Source organism: Rhincodon typus, chromosome 1, assembly GCF_021869965.1.
Source record: "Rhincodon typus isolate 14 chromosome 1, sRhiTyp1.1, whole genome shotgun sequence".
NCBI classification, from domain to species: domain Eukaryota; kingdom Metazoa; phylum Chordata; class Chondrichthyes; order Orectolobiformes; family Rhincodontidae; genus Rhincodon; species Rhincodon typus.
In genome coordinates, this window is record NC_063332.1 from 10,304,660 (window position 1) to 10,322,735 (window position 18,076).

At 44.3% G+C, this 18,076-nt stretch overlaps 2 protein-coding genes across 2 annotated transcripts in view; one reads left to right on the forward strand and one right to left on the reverse strand.

Moving 5' to 3' along the window:
- The window catches only part of LOC109931733 (dedicator of cytokinesis protein 1-like), a 1,067,415-nt gene that overhangs the window by 590,186 nt on the left and 459,153 nt on the right, over positions 1–18,076 (reverse strand). The window lies entirely within an intron of this gene.
- LOC109937874 (INSYN2B protein-like) overlaps positions 1–18,076 on the forward strand; it is a 121,288-nt gene that overhangs the window by 51,817 nt on the left and 51,395 nt on the right. The window contains exon 3 of the mRNA XM_020536368.2: positions 8,210–8,284. Coding sequence (XP_020391957.2) covers positions 8,210–8,284 — 75 coding nt within the window. The remainder of the gene's footprint in view (positions 1–8,209; positions 8,285–18,076) is intronic.

Sequence of the window (18,076 nt, forward strand, 5' to 3'; positions counted from 1 at the left end):
CTTTCCTGTTCGTTTGGAGAAACATCTTGTGAAATAACACTCTGCCTTTTATGGACTTGCATTACTTTATCCCTGTTATGTTAACTGTTACACATGGCTAAGGACTGCAAGGCTTTAGATGCAGTCAATAAACCAGCAGGACATCATAAACCAGAACTTTAATGTTGAAATTTTAGCTTTAGTCCTTTTTATCAAAATCTGAGGTTGAACTTTCTGGATCTGTGTTACCAGCGGAGAGTGCTTGCCATGAGAGGTGTATTTTTTGGCTGCAATGCCATTCATAACCTCGCTGAATATTTTTAAAGCAAAGATAGATAGATTTTTGAACGGTAAAGGAATTAAGGGTTATAGTGAATGGGTGGGTAAGTGGAGCTGAGTCTCAAAAAGATCAATCGTGATCCTGCTGAATGGCTCAACGGGCCAGCTGGCCTACTCCTGCTCCTCGTTCTTATGTATTCTCTCAACACTGTCCCATCATTTATAGAATCACAGAATCCCCACAGTGCGGAAGCAGACCTTCCTGCCCATCGAATTCACACTGACCCTCCGAAGAGCATGCCACCCAGCCCATTCCCCTGCCCTGTCCCTGTAACGCTGCATTTCCCATGGCTAACCCACCTAGCCTACACATCCCTAGACACTACGGGCAATTTAGCGTGGCCAATCCTCCTGACCTGCATATCTCTAGACGTGAGAGGAAACCGGAGCACCCAGATAAAACCCACGCAGACACGGGGAAAATGTTCAAACTCCATTTAGACAGTCACCTGAAGCTGGAATTGAAACCGGGTCCCTGGTGCTGTGAGACAGCTTAACTGCATTTACATGTCCTCCCAGAGGAAACAAGCCAGAAAAGAAAACAATAATACTTGGAAATGAACACACTGTTTGTACTGAACATCCATGTTGAAATGTAGATGATGAGTTGGACCGGTATGTCTCATTCACCAGTTTTACTGGTTTTTTTTTCTCTTCTGGATTTAATCCAAAAATTCTCATGCCATCCTATTTAACAACAACCTATTGATTGGTCTCAAATATTGAAATGACCCTGAGCATCTACAGCTGTCACACTGGAAAGGCTTCCAGATTTCCATTGCTCTTTAACAAAGAGTGAGATAAGGTGCTTCTTGATTTCACTCTCTAAACTTTTTTTAAATTTGTTAATGGGATGAGGGCTTTGCTGGCCAGGCAGCATTTATTGTCCATCCCTAATTGCCCAGAGTCAACCATATTGCTGTGGGTCTGGAGCCACATGTAAGCCAGACCAGATAAGGATGGCAGTTTTTTTCCCCCCTAAAGGACATTAGTGAACCAGATGGTTTTTTTTCCGACAATCATCAATGGATTCATGGTCATCATTAGATTCTTAATTCCAGATATTTTATTGAATTCAAATTCCACCATCTGCTGTGGTGAGATTTGAACCTGAATCACCAGAGCATGATCTTGGTCTCTGGATTAACAGTCCAGTGATAATACCACTAGGCCGTCACCTCCCGCTAATGGCCCTGCTCCACCAACACTGAACAGAAAACCCAAGTCGTTGTGGTTGTGTACCGTGCATGAGAGGCTATCTGTCGCTGTGTGCATCTGTTACGCTTTATCTGATGCAGTTCCCTTTCCTGTCCTTCAATCATTACTATATTCCCAAATCAGAGGGTGATTACAGTTTAGGAGGCCATTCAGACCATCTTGTCCAGCTGTATTACCCAGTGCCATTGGGAGGCAATGGCCTAGTGGTATTATCGCTGGACTGTTAATCCTGAAACCCAATAATGTTCTGGGCAATTCAGCCCTTTGAGCCTGCTCTCCCATTTAATATGATCATTATCTTGGCTTCAACTCTAATTTCCTGCCCGCTGTCCATAGCTGTTCAACCTGTTGCTAATTAAAAACCTGTCTTTCTCCTCCTTAAATTTACTCAATGTGCCAGTAACCACCACAATCTGGAGTAGTGAATTCACCTCTTATTATAGGTTTATCACACAAGAGGAAACATCCCCTCTATGTCTGCGTTGTCAATCCACTTTCGCGTCTTATGTACCTCAATTTGATCTCTCATTCACCTCAACTCCAGACAGCACAGGCCTAAACTACTAAATCTCTCTTGATAAGACAAACCTCTCATCTCTGAAATCAACCCACTGAACTTCCTCTGAATGGCCTCCAATTCGATTATATCCCTCCTCAAGTGAGGGACCAAAACTACAACAGTCCAGCTGTGGTCTCACTAATGCATGTCACCTTCCAGCTACTGTCACCAGGTAACTGCCCGACTGTTAGACTATGACAAGAATGCCATTCTCCCCCCTCAAACATGCTCCGCTCTTCAGTAAGATCATGTTTGAACTGACCGTGGCATTGAATCCACTTCACTGTCTCGTCCCCAATACTCCCTTACTGATCAAAAATCTTTGAGCCTAAACAATGATCCAGCACCCACTGCTCACCGGGCAAGAGAATTCCACACAGTGATGATGCTCTGAGGAAAGGAATTCCTATTGAGGTCAGCATTTGTACTCTGGCCTCCTCTTTCTAGCAGTAGACCTTCATTTAGGCAGAGTAAACAGCATAATGCTGGCCTGCAACAATGAAAAACATGCAAACAAGGATGAAGAAATAATTGAAAGAAACAGAACAGAGGTAGGTTGAAGAATGAGGGACTTCAGTTTTCTCTGGAGACTGGAGAATGACTGGGGTTGTTCCCCTTAAAGAAAAACGGGGATATTTAATGAATCTGTAGTTTTAACAAAGTCAATAGGGCGAATCTTTATTCCACCGGCAAGTGAGTTGCTAATCAGCAGAAACGGATTCAGAACAATTGGCTCAAAATAAAGAGAATTCTTGATGCAGCAAACCACCATCATTTGGAATTCACTGCCTGAATGAATGGTGAATGGAGATTAATGATCAAATCATTGAATGGTTACAGCACAGAAGGACGACATTCAGCCCATCAAGTCATGCCAGCTTTCTGCTCTCGTCTGGTAATTTTGATTATCATTCAAATGCACTCTGAGAGCCATGATTGAATCTGGTTGCACTGCACTCTCAGGCAGTGCATTCCAGATCCTAACCACTCACTGTAACAAAACCATTTTTATATTGTTTTTATGATCCTGTAAGTGCTGGTAAATGGAGCTAGTGTAGATTTAGAGCAGTTTTTATCAGTGTAGACTTGATGGGCCAAAGGAACTCTTCCATACTGTATGAGTCTATGATTCTATTTTCCTCATGTTGCAATAAGTTCTTTTGACATTTACCTTAAATTGGTGTACTGTAGTTCACAAATATGCTGTCAGGAGTCAAACTGCTTCTCTCTATCTACTGTGTCCTGCCACCTCCATCAAATCTTCTCTCAAATCTAAACAGAACATCCCCACCTCTCCCCTTCAATTTATTCATGGAAACCCTTCTTGAAAATTTCTTTCTACACATTTTCCCATGCCTTCACATCCTTCCCTAAGGTGCTGTGCGGGGAATTGGATACACAACTTCCAGCTGAGGTTGAGAAAGTCTTTTTTTTCGTAAAAAAGATTTACAATACATTTCTTGCTTTTGTCTTCTCTGCCTCTATTGATGAAGTCCAGTATCCCAGTGACTTTTAAAAGGAGAATGAGATTATATTTGGAAAGTAAAATAAAGAATTTCTGGGCCATGGGTAGAGGATAATGAATTGGGTTGAATTGGAAAGCTCTCTTAAGGAGGCAGCATTGACACCATGGGCCAATGAAATTAGCCAGGTATAGGGTAGTCATGCCTCTTGGCAGATGACCATTTTGTGATTTGCCTGCATCAATCATGAAACATAAGGAGACTTAAAGAAGGACACTCCACTTTTGTGAGGAGTATCTCTCATCACCTTTGAATATAAAGCAGATGTTCACTCTATAATTACCATCTCTCACCTTAACAAGCATAAAACCCATCAGAGGAAATTAAAGGCACTTTGCCTAAATATACACGTAACAAAATCTTAATGGAATCTATTACCGCCACCTTTGACAGCTGCAGGTGTTAGAGCTGCATTGAGACATCATTATGGTCCCGAGAACTCTCTGATGTCAGATGAGAATGTTGCCTAGCAAAGAGCAAGATGAGAAAAGAAAAGCCAAATCATAGAAATGAGACTTGCGAATTAAATGCCAATAGCTCCAATCTATCTCAGATCGTAAGAAATACGAACAGGAGTAGGTTGTAAGGCTCCTTGAGCTTTTTACCATTATTCAATCAGATAATGACTGATCTGTGACCTGAGCTCCATTGTCCTGTGTTCTCCTCAGATACCTTGCTTTCAGAAAACATTTTCAGTCAACCTATTCAGAGATGTTATCACAAACCTCAGGAGCAGGTAGGACTTTAATGCAGGCCTCCTGGTTCAAAGGTAGGGACGGTACGACCATCACAAGAGCCAACGAGGCTTCATTAATACTTTCTAACCAACCCATTCAGAGATTTCAATACAGCCCTCTGGAATAGGTGAGCCTCCTCATTGCCCATAGGGTTGGTAGAGGCAGAAAACTTCATAATGTTTAAGAAGTATTTAGATGGAGGGACATGGGCCAAGTGCAGGCAAGTAGGACTAGTTTATATTGGGATTATGATCAGCATGGACTGGTTGGACCGAAGGATGTGTTTGACTCTATGACTATGACTCGATGTGCGCTTGCGATGTCAAGGCATACGAGGCTGCGGGATTAGAACAGTTAGGTGATTGTTTTTGACTGGCGCAGACTCGATGGGCCGAAGGGCCTTTTATTATTATTTCTTACGATCTGAAATAGATTGGAGCTATTGGCATTTAATTCGCAAGTCTCATTTCTATGATTTGGCTTTTCTTTTCTCATCTTGCTCTTTGCAAGGCAACATTCTCATCTGACATCTGGCTCTGCAAATCTTCCTAAACACTACAGTTACAACATTTAAAAGGCATCTGGGTGGATACATGAATCGGAAGGGTTTAGAAGGATATGGGCCAAATGTTGCCAAATGGGACTAGATTTATTTAGGACATCTGGTCGGCATGGACGAGTTGGACCCAAGGGTCTGTTTCTGTGCTGTACGTCTCTTTACCTCTACTTTTTGAATGTCCTCCTGAAAATTACGGTTGTATCTGCTTTCTCTCAGGGCATTTTACGCAAGAACAACTCATTTCATTTCAAAACAAAAATGTCCACTCATCTCCCCGTATGGCATTTTTGGTTGATTAATGTTAAAATCTTCCGGTGACTGATACTCCTCCAGCATAAACAGATATAAAGCACTAATAAGATTCTGCTCCTACGATGCTGCTTGGCCTGCTGTGTTCATCCAGCCCTGCACCTTGTTGTGTCGGATTCTCCAGCATCTGCAGTTCCTACTATCTCTAATAAGATTGACCTGCCTGGCCTTGAAGTGCCGGATTGCTGTTATCTTACCGGTTGCTCTGCTTGTAATGGTTGAACCTTTCCACCAACACTCTCAGATTCCCCGAGGAGCTCTTTAAGGGGATTACTTTCCCCTCCGGGATAATGGATTGGAGCTCCGCCAAATTACATGAAAAGCAAACCGCTTACAATGAAGTGGCGTGACCGGATGAAAATAAGTGGTTTTGAAATGGCTCTCTGTGATATTAAAGCTAATCCCTTTGTTGAAACAACAGACAGGGGAGACTCACAAAACCTTGCAAAAAGGAAGCCCTGACTCGTGTCAACCCAGAGTAGCCGGCGAGGAAGGCACGTGTGAGAAGTGGGCAGAAGCAGATAAAGATTAGGAAAGGGCTACACGCTTTGAAAGAGAAACGCCAAACAGGAATGAAATCTTGCCGGTTGTCAGGACGTGGGAGGGGAGTCACGTGTACGGGAATCCCTAAAGACTGTGAGCAATGACTGACTCAGACTATTAGGCTCCAGCCTGATTAATTATCTTACAGTTGATCATGTCATGATCCATGTAGCTTGACAAAGCGGGGCTGCTTTTAATTTTTCAATGATTCCAATGCAGAGGAAAATGTTTTTAAAATAGTGAAGGGTTGGGCAAGAGGGATTCATTGCAGTTGGCTCGTCCAAAATTCAAATCATTTCTGCAGCGTCTAAACACGAATTGACGCTCCACCACGGCTAATTCTGGGCTCTGTTCTCTAAATTCGTCAGTGCACTCAGGAATTGCAGTCCTGGCTGATCTGTTCACTTCATAGCCCAAAGCATTTTATCTTCCAACACTGGCTGAATGAATAAAATGAGTTTGCTGGATTTGGCGTTTCAGTGGTCCTTACTTCCCTAGTTCTCTAGCCGCAGGTCCCTGCCACTTTGTTTGCCCACATCTCAACACATACACACACGCGCACACACACAGACATATACACAGACACACACATAGACACGCGCACACACAGACACATACAAAGACACACATAGACACACACACAGACACATACATAGACACACACGCACACACACACACATACAAAGGCACACACAAACACACACAGACACACACAGACATACATAGACGCGCACACACAGACACATACAGACACACATAGACACACACAGACACATACATAGACACACACACACAGACACATACAGACACACATAGACACACACAGACACATACATAGACACACACACACACATACAAAGGTACACACAAACACACACAGACACATACAAAGGCACACACAGATACATACATAGACACACAGACACACACACACCCACCCACACACACAGACACACACACCCACCCACACACACTGACACACACACACACACCCACCCACCCATACCTACCCACACAAACACACACACAATCAATCAATTCTGAGAATTTGAAACACGATAAGGCGCTTCTTATATCTTCACATTCCCGTTCCTACTTTCCTTTTCTTCATTTGTTGGTGCCATCAGCCCTTCATTCATTCTGATTCAAGTTGCAATGAGGAAATAGGCCATTTGGTCTTCAGTGTGAGCAACTAGTTCTTATTATGTTTGCGTGCACTCTTCCCTTCTCCCACCATCTACTGTATCCCCCCATCCATCCACTAGTCTGATTTCATCTTGAATGTCAACATAATTTCAGCCTGAACCAGTCATGTATTTCATAGCTCGCTGCATAAAGGAGTTTCTCCTGCCTTCTTTGCTGAATGATGCACAATATAGACGATACCCTCTTGCTTGGAAGCCTTATATTCTCCATTGTTAATACTCAGTTGTATGTCCCTTATAATTAACAAGCATGTTTCCTTCAAAATAAGAGACATAATGCTTAGAATGTGCTTTGGGACATTGTTTGGTCATGAAATATAAATCCAGGCTAGTACTGTGGTAAACACAGCACCCTCTTAGCACTAGGGACCCAGGGTCAATTCCACCTTTGGTCAACTGTCTGTGTGGAGTTTGCAAGTTCTTCCCGTGTCTGCGTGGGTTTCCTTCAGGTGCTCAGGTTTCCTCCCACAGTCCAAAGATGTGCAGGTTAAGTGGACTGACTATGCTAAATTACCTCCTAGTGTTCAGGGATGGGCAGTCTATGTGAATTAGCCATGGGAAATGTAGGGTTACAGGGATAGTGTGGATAGGATGGAGGGTTGGTGTAGACTTGATGGGCCAAACGGCCTGCTCCAACACTGTAGGGATTCTATGATGATTCTTTTCTTCCTTAAGTAAAGGCTTAGAGCACTGCTGAGTGTGTTGGGATTGTCCGACAGAAACCTGTAAGGGCCTAGACAAGCTTCCGACAGAGATTCCTGACTTCAGCCATCCTGATGTTGACCTCTATTTCTCCAAGACGAGACAGCAGAGAGGAGGTGGTCAGGTGGGAAGGACTCAGTTAGGAGCCCTGCTCCTCAATATTATACAGCAATCTCTACTAGGCGCCAGGCACAGGCGGAGATACTATTGGGCTAATAGCACTGTGTGTATGGACAGCAAATGGATGGCCGCAGTTCAAGAGAACAGCTCACCACTACCTTCTTAAGGATAACTGGGGATGGGCAATGAATGCCAGGCCCAGCCAGCGATACCCATGTCCTGTGAATAAATAATCAAACGAACAATAAGCTAACCTGTTACAGGTCTTTTACAGTACACTCCTTCTGCAGTTCCATAGGAAGGTGACGTCCAATTGGGTCTGAGCAACACGGTATTCCCAAGCTACTGAAGCTTAGCCCCAAGATGGGCCAGTGTTATCATGAGATAAATGATTAATTCTGCTGTTTGCGTTCCAGGAGACAATCCTACCGCACTGGGCAGGACATTGCAAACTGTGGGACTTGTCGAGACTGTGCCTGCATCATCTACAGGTAGAAGCACCCTTTATTTCTTCTGTCTAACATCTGACTGTGCTGTGGAGCAGAGAGCCAGTATTTTCAAATGGGCAAATAATGCTCCATTAAACGATGACAGTTCAGAGATAAATTTAGCTGTGCGTAGTTCTGCTCATTAGAGATATTCCGAATGCTTACACATTATTAGGCAGATACACTCTCCAGGGATACAACCAATTCTCATCTATTTGTTGGCACTAATATATGTAGTTCATTAAGCAAGATTATTATCATCTGATCATTCCTGATAGCACAATCATTATTCCTAAAATAAAATCTCTCATCTGACCAGTGTAGAAAGCAGAAGAGAAACAGAAAAATAAGTAAAATTCTTCAATGAAAATGGCCCTATTTGGATCTGGATGTCGACATGGGACATATCAGTGTTCAAATGACATTTTCACATCTTCCACAGTTTCCAGCGCTGACAATGGTCTACTAAACAAAATACGTACCGAGTTGTGCTTTGAGTGGTTCAGCTCTTCATTGCACAAGAGTGGAACGAAGTGGAAAAAACTCAGTCCTCTGCTTGGGGGATAGGCGTTGGTGTAGGGTGGGCAGGCTCAGATCACCCCATAAAGAGAGACTGGACAGACTCAGGCTGTTTTCTTTAGAGCAGCAAAGGCTGAGAGGGCACTGATTGAGGTGTATAAGATTATGAGGGGTATGGACAGGGAAGCATAGGGGCATTATTTTAAAGTGAAAGGCAGGAGGTTCAGAGGGGATTTGAGGAAAAACATTTTCACCCAGAAGGTGGTAGGTGTCTGGAATGCACTGCCTGGGAGTAGTTGAGAAAGGGAGCCTCACAACCTTTAAAAAGTACTTGGATAAGCACTTGAAATGTCATAACATTCCAGGCTGTGGGCAGAGGGGTGGCACGGTGTCACGGTGGTTAGCGCTTTGGCCTCACAGCACCAGGGACCCAGGTTCAATTCCAGCCTCGGGTGTCTGTCTGTGTGGAGTTTGCACCTTCTCCCTGTGCCTGCGAGAATTTCCTCCGGGTGCTCCGGTTTCCTCCCACAGTCCAAAGATGTGCAGGCTAGGTGGATTGGCCATGCTAAATTGCCCATAGTGTTCAGGGATGTGTAGCTGAGGTGGGTAATAGGGGGATAGGTCTGGGTGGGATGCACTGAGGTTCGGTGTGAACGTGTTGGGCCGAAGGGCCTGTTTCCACACTGTAGGGATTCTATGATTCCATGATTCTATGAAAGTGCTGCAAAATCCAAAGATGTGCAGGTTAGGTGGATTGGCCATTCTAAGTTGCCCATAGTGTTCAGGGATGTGTAGATTCAGTGGGTTATAGCTGGGATGCTGTGAGGGTCGGTGTTGACTTGTTGGGCCGAAGAGCCTGTTTCCACACTGTAGTGATTCTATTCTATGATGAAAGTGGAATTAGTGGAGATAGATTGGCACCGACTCAATGGGCTGAGGGGCCACTTCTGTACTATATGACTTTATGACACAGGGTGGGGGGGTATCCTACCAGTTGGTCACTGGAATGAAACTATCAAGTGTTTGTTCAAATAAGAGATATGTGAAAGCATAGGTCATAAATTCCACGCCTGTGTTACCAGTGAGTGATCCTTTCATAGCAACTCATGATGGGAGCAACTTTGGCAATCAAGCCCAACAAATAGGGAACTAAACCCAAGGGCAATGCTACAATTTTCCCTTTCTTGGTGAGGCTGGGAAATCTTGAACTCTTGACATTCAAATATCTAACATGTTTGAGGTACTTCATCTGAAACATACTTTCGTATTTACAGCAGGATGCTTTGGAGAGGGTACAGAAAAGATTTACCAGGATGTTGCCTGGTGTGGGGGACTTTATCTCTAAAGAAAGGTTGAATAGACTGGGTTTGTTTTCACTGGATTGCAGGAGGTTGAGGGGCGATCTGATAGAAGTTTATAAGATTTTGAATAGCATGGATTGAGTGGAAAGTATGAGGCTTTTTCTCAGGGTCGAGGGGGCAATTACTGGGGGACACAGGTTCAAGGTGCAGGGGTGAAGTTTAAAAGAGATGTGTGGAGGCAGGTTTTTCACACAAAGGGTGGTGAGTGCCTGAAACACGTTGCCAGAGGAGGTGGTGGAAGCAAACACAATAGCAGCATTCAAAAAGCATCTGGACAAATACATGAATAGGAAGGGAATAGAGGAATACAATCCTGTAAGTGAAGACAGTTGTAGTATGGAAGGGCAAAATATGTTGAATATGTTGGTGCAGGCTTGGAGGGCTGAAGGGCCTGTTCCTATGCTGTAGTGTTCTTTGTTTGTCGGACTATGTGAATTGACTGGAGAAGATGGAATTAAAAGAACAAGGGAGAATTGGGGAGAGTAGATAGAGATGCTCAAAATTACATAGTAAAGGGAAAACTGTTGCCAACAGCTGAAGGATTGATGAGGGGCCGCAGATTTAAAATGTTTGGCAAAAGAACCAGAGATCATATAAGAGGACACAGTGTGGAGCTAGAGGAACACAGCAGGGCAGGCAGCATCAGAGGAGCAGGAAAGCTGATGTTTCGGGTCGGGACCCTTCATCAGAAATGGGGGCCATTTCTGAAGAAGGGTCCCGACCCGAAAAGTCAACTTTCCTGCTCCTCTGATGTTGCCTGGCCTGCTGTGTTCATCCAGCTCCACATTGTGTTATCTCTGACTCCAGCATCAACAGTTCTTACTATCTATGATACAAGAGGACAATTGTTTTTATGTATTAATCTCATGTAATAATATATTACAATTTGCATTGGAACTTCAGATAGAGGTTTGGATACAGATCCAGTAACCTTCAAAGTGAAATAGGATAAACACTAGAAGGAATAAAAATGCTGCAGGTACTCAAGGAAAGACCAAAATTAGTGTAACTAGCAGGATTGTGCTTTGTAAAAGCTTGCACGTACCCTTCGTGCTGAATGGTCTCATTCTGTGCTGTGTTATTCTCTGATTCTGGACCTAAAATGGCCTCTGACCAAGGCCTATCCCATGGCAGTCACGTTGACCACCAGGAACAGCAGCACTTGGCATGACATTCACTTCCTATTGCTGCAGCAACTCTGTGGTAGCAGCCTCACCTTCAAAGTTAGAAAGTTTGGTGACTCCCAGGCTGACATGAGAGATGTGAACACATGATCCATGTTTGACAATCCCTGTGTGTTTCTGACAGGGAGTGCTGCACCGTTGGAGGTCTGATTGCTTGTTAAAACCTTCCCATGGTGCAGTGCAAAGAGGAACAGTTGCATTCTCCCCAGTCTCCTGACCAACATCAAAGCAACGGCAATGAGCCAGATGACCTGAGAGCTGTTTGTGGGAGCTTGCTGTCCCCACATTGGTGTTACCACATTTGCAAACACGGCCACGTTTCAAAACTCCCATCCTGAGCTCTGAAGCACTTTGAGACTTGCTGGGATTGAGAAAGAAATCTTAGAGTTTCAAGTCATGCTGAGGTTGTACAGGACGTTGGTGAGGCCACTTCTGGAGTACTGTGTGCAGTTCTGGTCGCCCTGTTATCGAAAGGATATTATTCAACTGGAGAGGGTTCAGAAAAGGTTTACCAGGATGTTGCTGGGATGGAGGGTTTGGGATATAAAAACAGACTGGAAAGACTTTTCACTGGAGCATAGGAGGTTGAGGGGTGACCTTAAACACATTTATAAAAACATGAGGAGCATAGAAAGGTGAATAACAAGGGTCTTTTCCCTAGGGGTAGGAGAGTTCAAAACTAGGGGTTATATTTTTTAAAGTGAGAGGGGAAAGATTTAAAAAGGACACGAGGGACAACTCTTTTACACAGAGAGTAGCTTGTGTGTGGAATAAACTGCCAGAGAAAGTGATGGAAGCAGGTACAGTTACAACATTTACAAGACATTGTGGATAAGTCCATGAATCGGAAAGGTTTGCAGGGATATGGGCCAAGCGCAGGCAGGTGGGACTAGTTTAGTTTGAGAACATGACCGGCGTGGACTAGATGGAATGAAGGGTCTATTTCCGTGCTGTATGACTCTCTGACTCTAAGTCATTCTTTGCAAAAGCTCTGGCATCATCTAAGTAATTCACTGCAGGGTTATTCCAATGTTAAGTAGGACTGGAAGGGCCTCTTCGGTACTGTATGATTGCTGGAACCTTGTTTTAAAAAGTTTGCCCCAGATTCAGTAAACAAAGCAGTGAAATCTCAGCACATCTTAATTCACCGTTTGGTGCTGAGTCCTACCTTAGCTCGATTATGAAGGGTTAATTGGTCAATGTCCAACGATTGTAATTAGTAACTACATCCCTGACCCTTTTGTTTCCCTGTTATTGAATGCAGATCACTTTGCTAAAAATGACAGGATCTGAAGATAAATCAGCTTACAGCATTTGTGGCACAGGCCATTTAATCATTAATCCCACAACTAATCCCAAATTATGACTGCGCATACAATTTTCTGGAATTATGGAACGTACTCGCAAAAGCCATATTTTACTTGGCAACTACAGCCTGCACCAAGCCAACAGCTGATCCAGCCTTGATGCAAAACATACAGCAGACCAACCGAGAATGTGCGGAAAGGAGAAACAAGACTGATTTGAAAGTATCACACGGGGGAAGAACTGGGAATAAAAGTAACGAGTTTCAAATCATAATCCTTAAAGAGTCAGACTCACTGGCAGAAACATGGAGAGGTGTAGTTCAACTGGGAAAGAACTCGGAATCAATGTCTTCTACCTGTCTGAACTTCTGCATTTATACACCTTGCAGTTCACGGCCCAATTGCTTTAGTTATTTCAGGGCATGACTTTGACGCCTGTCTTGGTCTCAGAAAGTTGCTGGTGAATCCAGTTTGGGAGCAGTGACCATCGGGAAACAGAGGAGAAAATCCAACCTGGAAAAGTGACAGCTCTGGATGTCAACTCCTCTTGCATACTTTTAAGTCTAATTCGGAGTTGTCCCTTCATTTCTGTGTTTCACTGGTTTTGCACTGAGTCTGGGATTGGGGGAATCAGTGAGGGGAGTTGCAAGGGAAGATAGGGTGAGGGCAACTTGGTTCAAGAAGCCAAATAAGGTTCAGGAAGGGGAGCTGGCGCAGGCAGTGACGATCAGGGCTCCCTTTGATAGACACAGGGGCCTGAAGAGCTAGGTCTCCTTTTGCCTGACACCAGTTTGCACAGCAAAATCAGTGCCCTTGACCTCCCCACCAACATCAACCCCCCTCCTCCCACTGCAGTTGTATCAGCAGGCGCAGGATGAGGCCAAGGGCAGCCATACACCTCTCCTGCTCTGCGTAATATTTCAGACTGGTCATGGGCAGGCAGATGGGTGGCAGGATGGTCACCACTGGATGATGGAGTTTAATAGGTTGAGGGGAGATCTGATTGAAACTTACAGAATACTGAGAGGCCTGGATAGACTGGACACGGAGAAGATGCTTCCACTAGTACGAGAGATTAGGAACCGAGGGGACAGTCTCAGAGTGAAGGGATAACCCTTAAGATCAAGGATGAGGAGGAATTTCTTCAGCCAGAGAGTGGTGAATCTGTGGAACTCATTGCCACAGAAGGCTGTGGAGGCCAAGGCATTGAGTGTATTTAAGGCAGAGATAGACAGGTTCTTGATTGACGAGGGAATCAAAGGTTACAGAGAGAAGGCAGGAAAATGGGGTTGAGAAACATATCAGCCATAATTGAATGGTGGGGCAGAATCAGTGAGCCAAATGGTCTTCATCTGCTCCTTATGGTCTTATGTGCCCCTTCTTCCATCAAACCCGCTGGTGCCATGTTTTAATCCGATTATGGCTGATCTTGAGCTACGAAACAACTTTCCTGCCCGTTCCCATAACCCATGAGAGACCAAAAATCTGCCTATTTTTATGAGCGCCATTTTGTGTGTGTGCGTGTGTGCTTCTGTGTGAACAGCGTGTGCGTTTGTGCATGTGCCAGGTATGTCCATATATATGTTTGCACACCAGAGTGTGTCTGTGCCTGAGTGTGTGGGGTAGGTGCGTGAATGTGTGTGTGTGTGTGTGTGTGTGTGTGTGTGTGTGTATTTGGGTATGGGTGAGTACATGTCTGCATCTGTGTCCATATGGGAGCATGAGCTGAGGGTAAGTATGCATGAGTGTGTGTGTGTGTGTGTTTGTGCATGTGTGTGTGTATTTGCATGTGTGTGTGCACATGTGTGTTTGTGTGTGTGTGCACATGCGTGTTTGCATGTGTGTGCGTGTGTGTGCACGCCCACATGTGTGCATGTATGTGTGCATGTGTGTGTGTGAGAGAGAGAGAATGTGGATGCGGATGCAGTGGTGTGACAGTGTGTGTGGTGTAGATGAGTGTCCTTGCAGGTGAGCGTGCAAATGTGTAGGGTGAGGGACAGAAATCACAACCCAACCCCAATGCTGCTCCTGACTTGGGCTCTTGGCTTCTGACTCAAACACTGCAGCCACATGTGTGACCTGAGCACAGCAGTGTGGGTGAATGCCCGTGTTGGTGTACGTGAATGGAAGTTTGTGTGTGTCTGAATGGAAATGTGTATTTGTGCCTGGGGCTAACAAGATCAAAGGATTCTTTGGGAGAAGTGGGAGCTGGCTATTGAATTTGCTGGTCAGTTATGATCATAATGAATGGTGGAACAGTCTCAAAGTGCGAAATTGTCTACTCCTGCTCGTATTTTCTTTATTTCTATGGATGCAAGTGTGTGTGTGGAATGAAATTGTGTGGGGGATGCTAAAGGAATCAAAGAATATGGGGGACAAGCAGGAACACACTCTTGAATTGAATGATCGGCCATGATCATACTGAACAGCAGAGCAGGCTTGAAAGATCAAATGGCCTACTCCTGCTCATTTTTCTATGCTTCTATGAATGAGAGTGCATGTGTATGAATTGGAATAAGTGGGTGAGTGGGACTGTGTGTGCATGAATGGGTGTGTGTGTGTGTGTGTGTGAGAGAGAGAGAGAATGGGAGTGTGTGTGTGTGTGTGTGTGTGTGTGTGTTTGTCTTTGTGTTTGTGAATGGGACTGTGTGCACTTGAGAGAAAGGATGGGAGTATGTGTGTGTGCGGGTGTGTGAAAGAGGATAGGAATGTGTGTATGTATGACAGATTAGGAGTGTGTGTGTTTGAGAGAGAGAAAGAGAGAGTAAAAAAGAGAATGAGACTCTGTAAGAGAGAGGTTGGGAATCCTGTATGAGACAGCGAGAGTATATGTGTGTGTGTGTCTTGAAAGAGCAGATGTGTGTGTGTGTGTGAATGATTGGCAGTGTGTGTGAGAGAGAGAGGTGAGAGCGTGTGTGAGTAAGTGAATGGGTGTGTGTGTATGTGAGTTCCAGTTTATGATATCTGTTGAGATTGGACATTTTCTGTGCTGTGAATCCAGTAATGCTGCTTTGTGATTTAGTGACATTTCACTGAAGCGCACAGGCTTAATGATGGAAAGGTTCCGCTGTGCTAAGTTTCAAATTGATACACTTTTTCATCAGGCAAAGTGCAAACCCAGGCACAAGCAACCACTGGTTCATTCAACATAAGGAAATGTCAGAATCAACTGAATCAGTTTGGATGTAAAACGGGTGACTCAGCAGTTTGGCAGTTCCCAAAAGTACGCTGTGGATAATTACAGGCACATGGTTCATGATTTCTCTGGCTGCGCACTCATTTCATCAAGTGTGCTCACTGCAATATTTCCTACAGTCTACAAAATAGACTGGGACTGTGGCGGAGAGAAAGTCACTCCCTCTGCCCATGGCTCTGAAAGGGCTGCTAGCCGCAGTTGGACACATTTCTGGAGGTTGAACTGCATGACGTCCTAACTCCCACATTCCCCCTCACCTACTATCTCCCCACGTACTCCCAACACATCCAGCCTCGTGCCTTGTCCTACATCAGCTCCATGACCCAATCAATTGGTGGCATGGTGGCTCAGTGGTTAGCACTGCTGTCTCACAGTGCCAGGGACCCAGGTTCGTTCGATTCCACCCTCGGGCGACTGTCTGTGTGGAGTTTGCACATTGCCCCTGTGTCTGTGTGGGTTTCCTCCCACAGCCTAAAGGTGTGCAGGCGAGGTGGATTGGCCATGCTAAATTTGCCTTAGTGTTCAGGGATGTGGAGATTAGGTTGGGTCGGTATGGACTTGTTGGGCTGAAGGGCCTGTTTCCCCACTATAGGGTTTCTATGATGATCTATGACTGTCGAACTGCTATTACACAAACCCAGTCCTGTAACTAACTCACAATTTTATAACTTATGAGAAATGCAAAAACATGTAATTACTTTTTAATAGCCCCGTTTCTTCCAAATTTGTTGTCCTGGGGTCTGATGGAAGCACTGTATGTAATCTAATGATATGTCTAAAATTATAAGGAGCCCAGATGATTGGACACAGAAGGCCCAGTGTCCTTGGTCAAGGGATCTATAATTGGGAGCATACAGTTACAGTAGGTAGTGAGAGGTATAGATGGGGAAATGTAGCCTCCACATGATAGTACGAGTCTGGAACTCCCTGCTTGAATAAGTGGTAGAGGCAGAAACCCTCACTACATTTAAAAATGATTAGGACCCTTGTGTTCTGTAACCCAAAAGCTGGAAAATGGGGTTAGGCTGGATGGTTATTTGCCAGTGGTGGGATGAAGCAGGGAGTGGGGAATTGTGAGTGTGTTTGTATCGTTCATTTGGCTGGACAACTGGTTTGCAATGTAGACGTGTGTGTGTGTTTTTTTGTGCTGGTTTAGGTAATGCCAGCAGCATGGGCTCAATTCCTTCACTGGCAGCTTCTCCTCTGCCACCTTTCCCTTCAACTGAGTCATGGTCACCTTCAGGTTAAACCACCACCAGTCATTGTCTGTCTAATGAGAGGGCAGCCCTCTGGTTTGCTAAGACCTTTACTTGCATTTGACAGTTGGGTAAACAGGATGGGCTGAATGGCTCCCTTTCTGAGCTGTAAGTCTTTATGCTTCCATGGGTTTATGATAATCCTGGAAATTCTAAGACAATGCTAAAAGATTTACAAACCTATGCTCTGTGCAGTGTACACTGTGTTAGCCTCCTCATTGTCTTTATTTTTGCAAGAAGCAATGTCACTTTAAGCTTACAATGTGGTAAATCCAGTCTCTGTCTACCTGATTAGATATGATGTGGGCCACTGGCTGTGAAAAAGATTTGACAGGTTGAGGAAGGTACTATATTAATGCAACTTCTTTCTGTGAAGAGCATGTCAGAATATACAGTTACAGTGCATCTGTATGAAGTCTGTCTGTTTGCTCTTTAAAAGAAGGCACTAACCCCAATAAGATCTGTCGGTGCTATCATGAAGATAGTAGTTGGAAGTAAGCAGTGTATAAGTTGTTATCTTTTATACGAATCAAGAGCTGTCATCTGAATACTATAGAGAGACTGAGCAGAACTTTGTCTGCTTTATCGCTTATAAAGCCTAAAATCTAGCTGGGATGGGCTTCAGTCTGTTTTGTTTACCCAGTCTGTAAAAATATCCACTGATCTGGACATGTCATGAAATAGAACAGAATATTCAGACATCCTGTTATCCCTTTACCTGAACTATGGGCTGGTGTAATATAACAATTTCACTCACCATTCTAGCAGGAACTCTGTCTGAGAGAACACGGTTTCATGCCTTACAAAGGATGAAAGACAAAGTGTGTGTGTGAGACAGAGTGAGAGAGAGACAGTGCATATGTCTGTGAGTGAGTACGTGTGTGTACAAGTGAGCGTGTGTATTTGTGTGTGTGTGAGTGCATGCATATATGCGTGTGTATGAGTGTGTGTGTGTGAGTGCATGCATATATG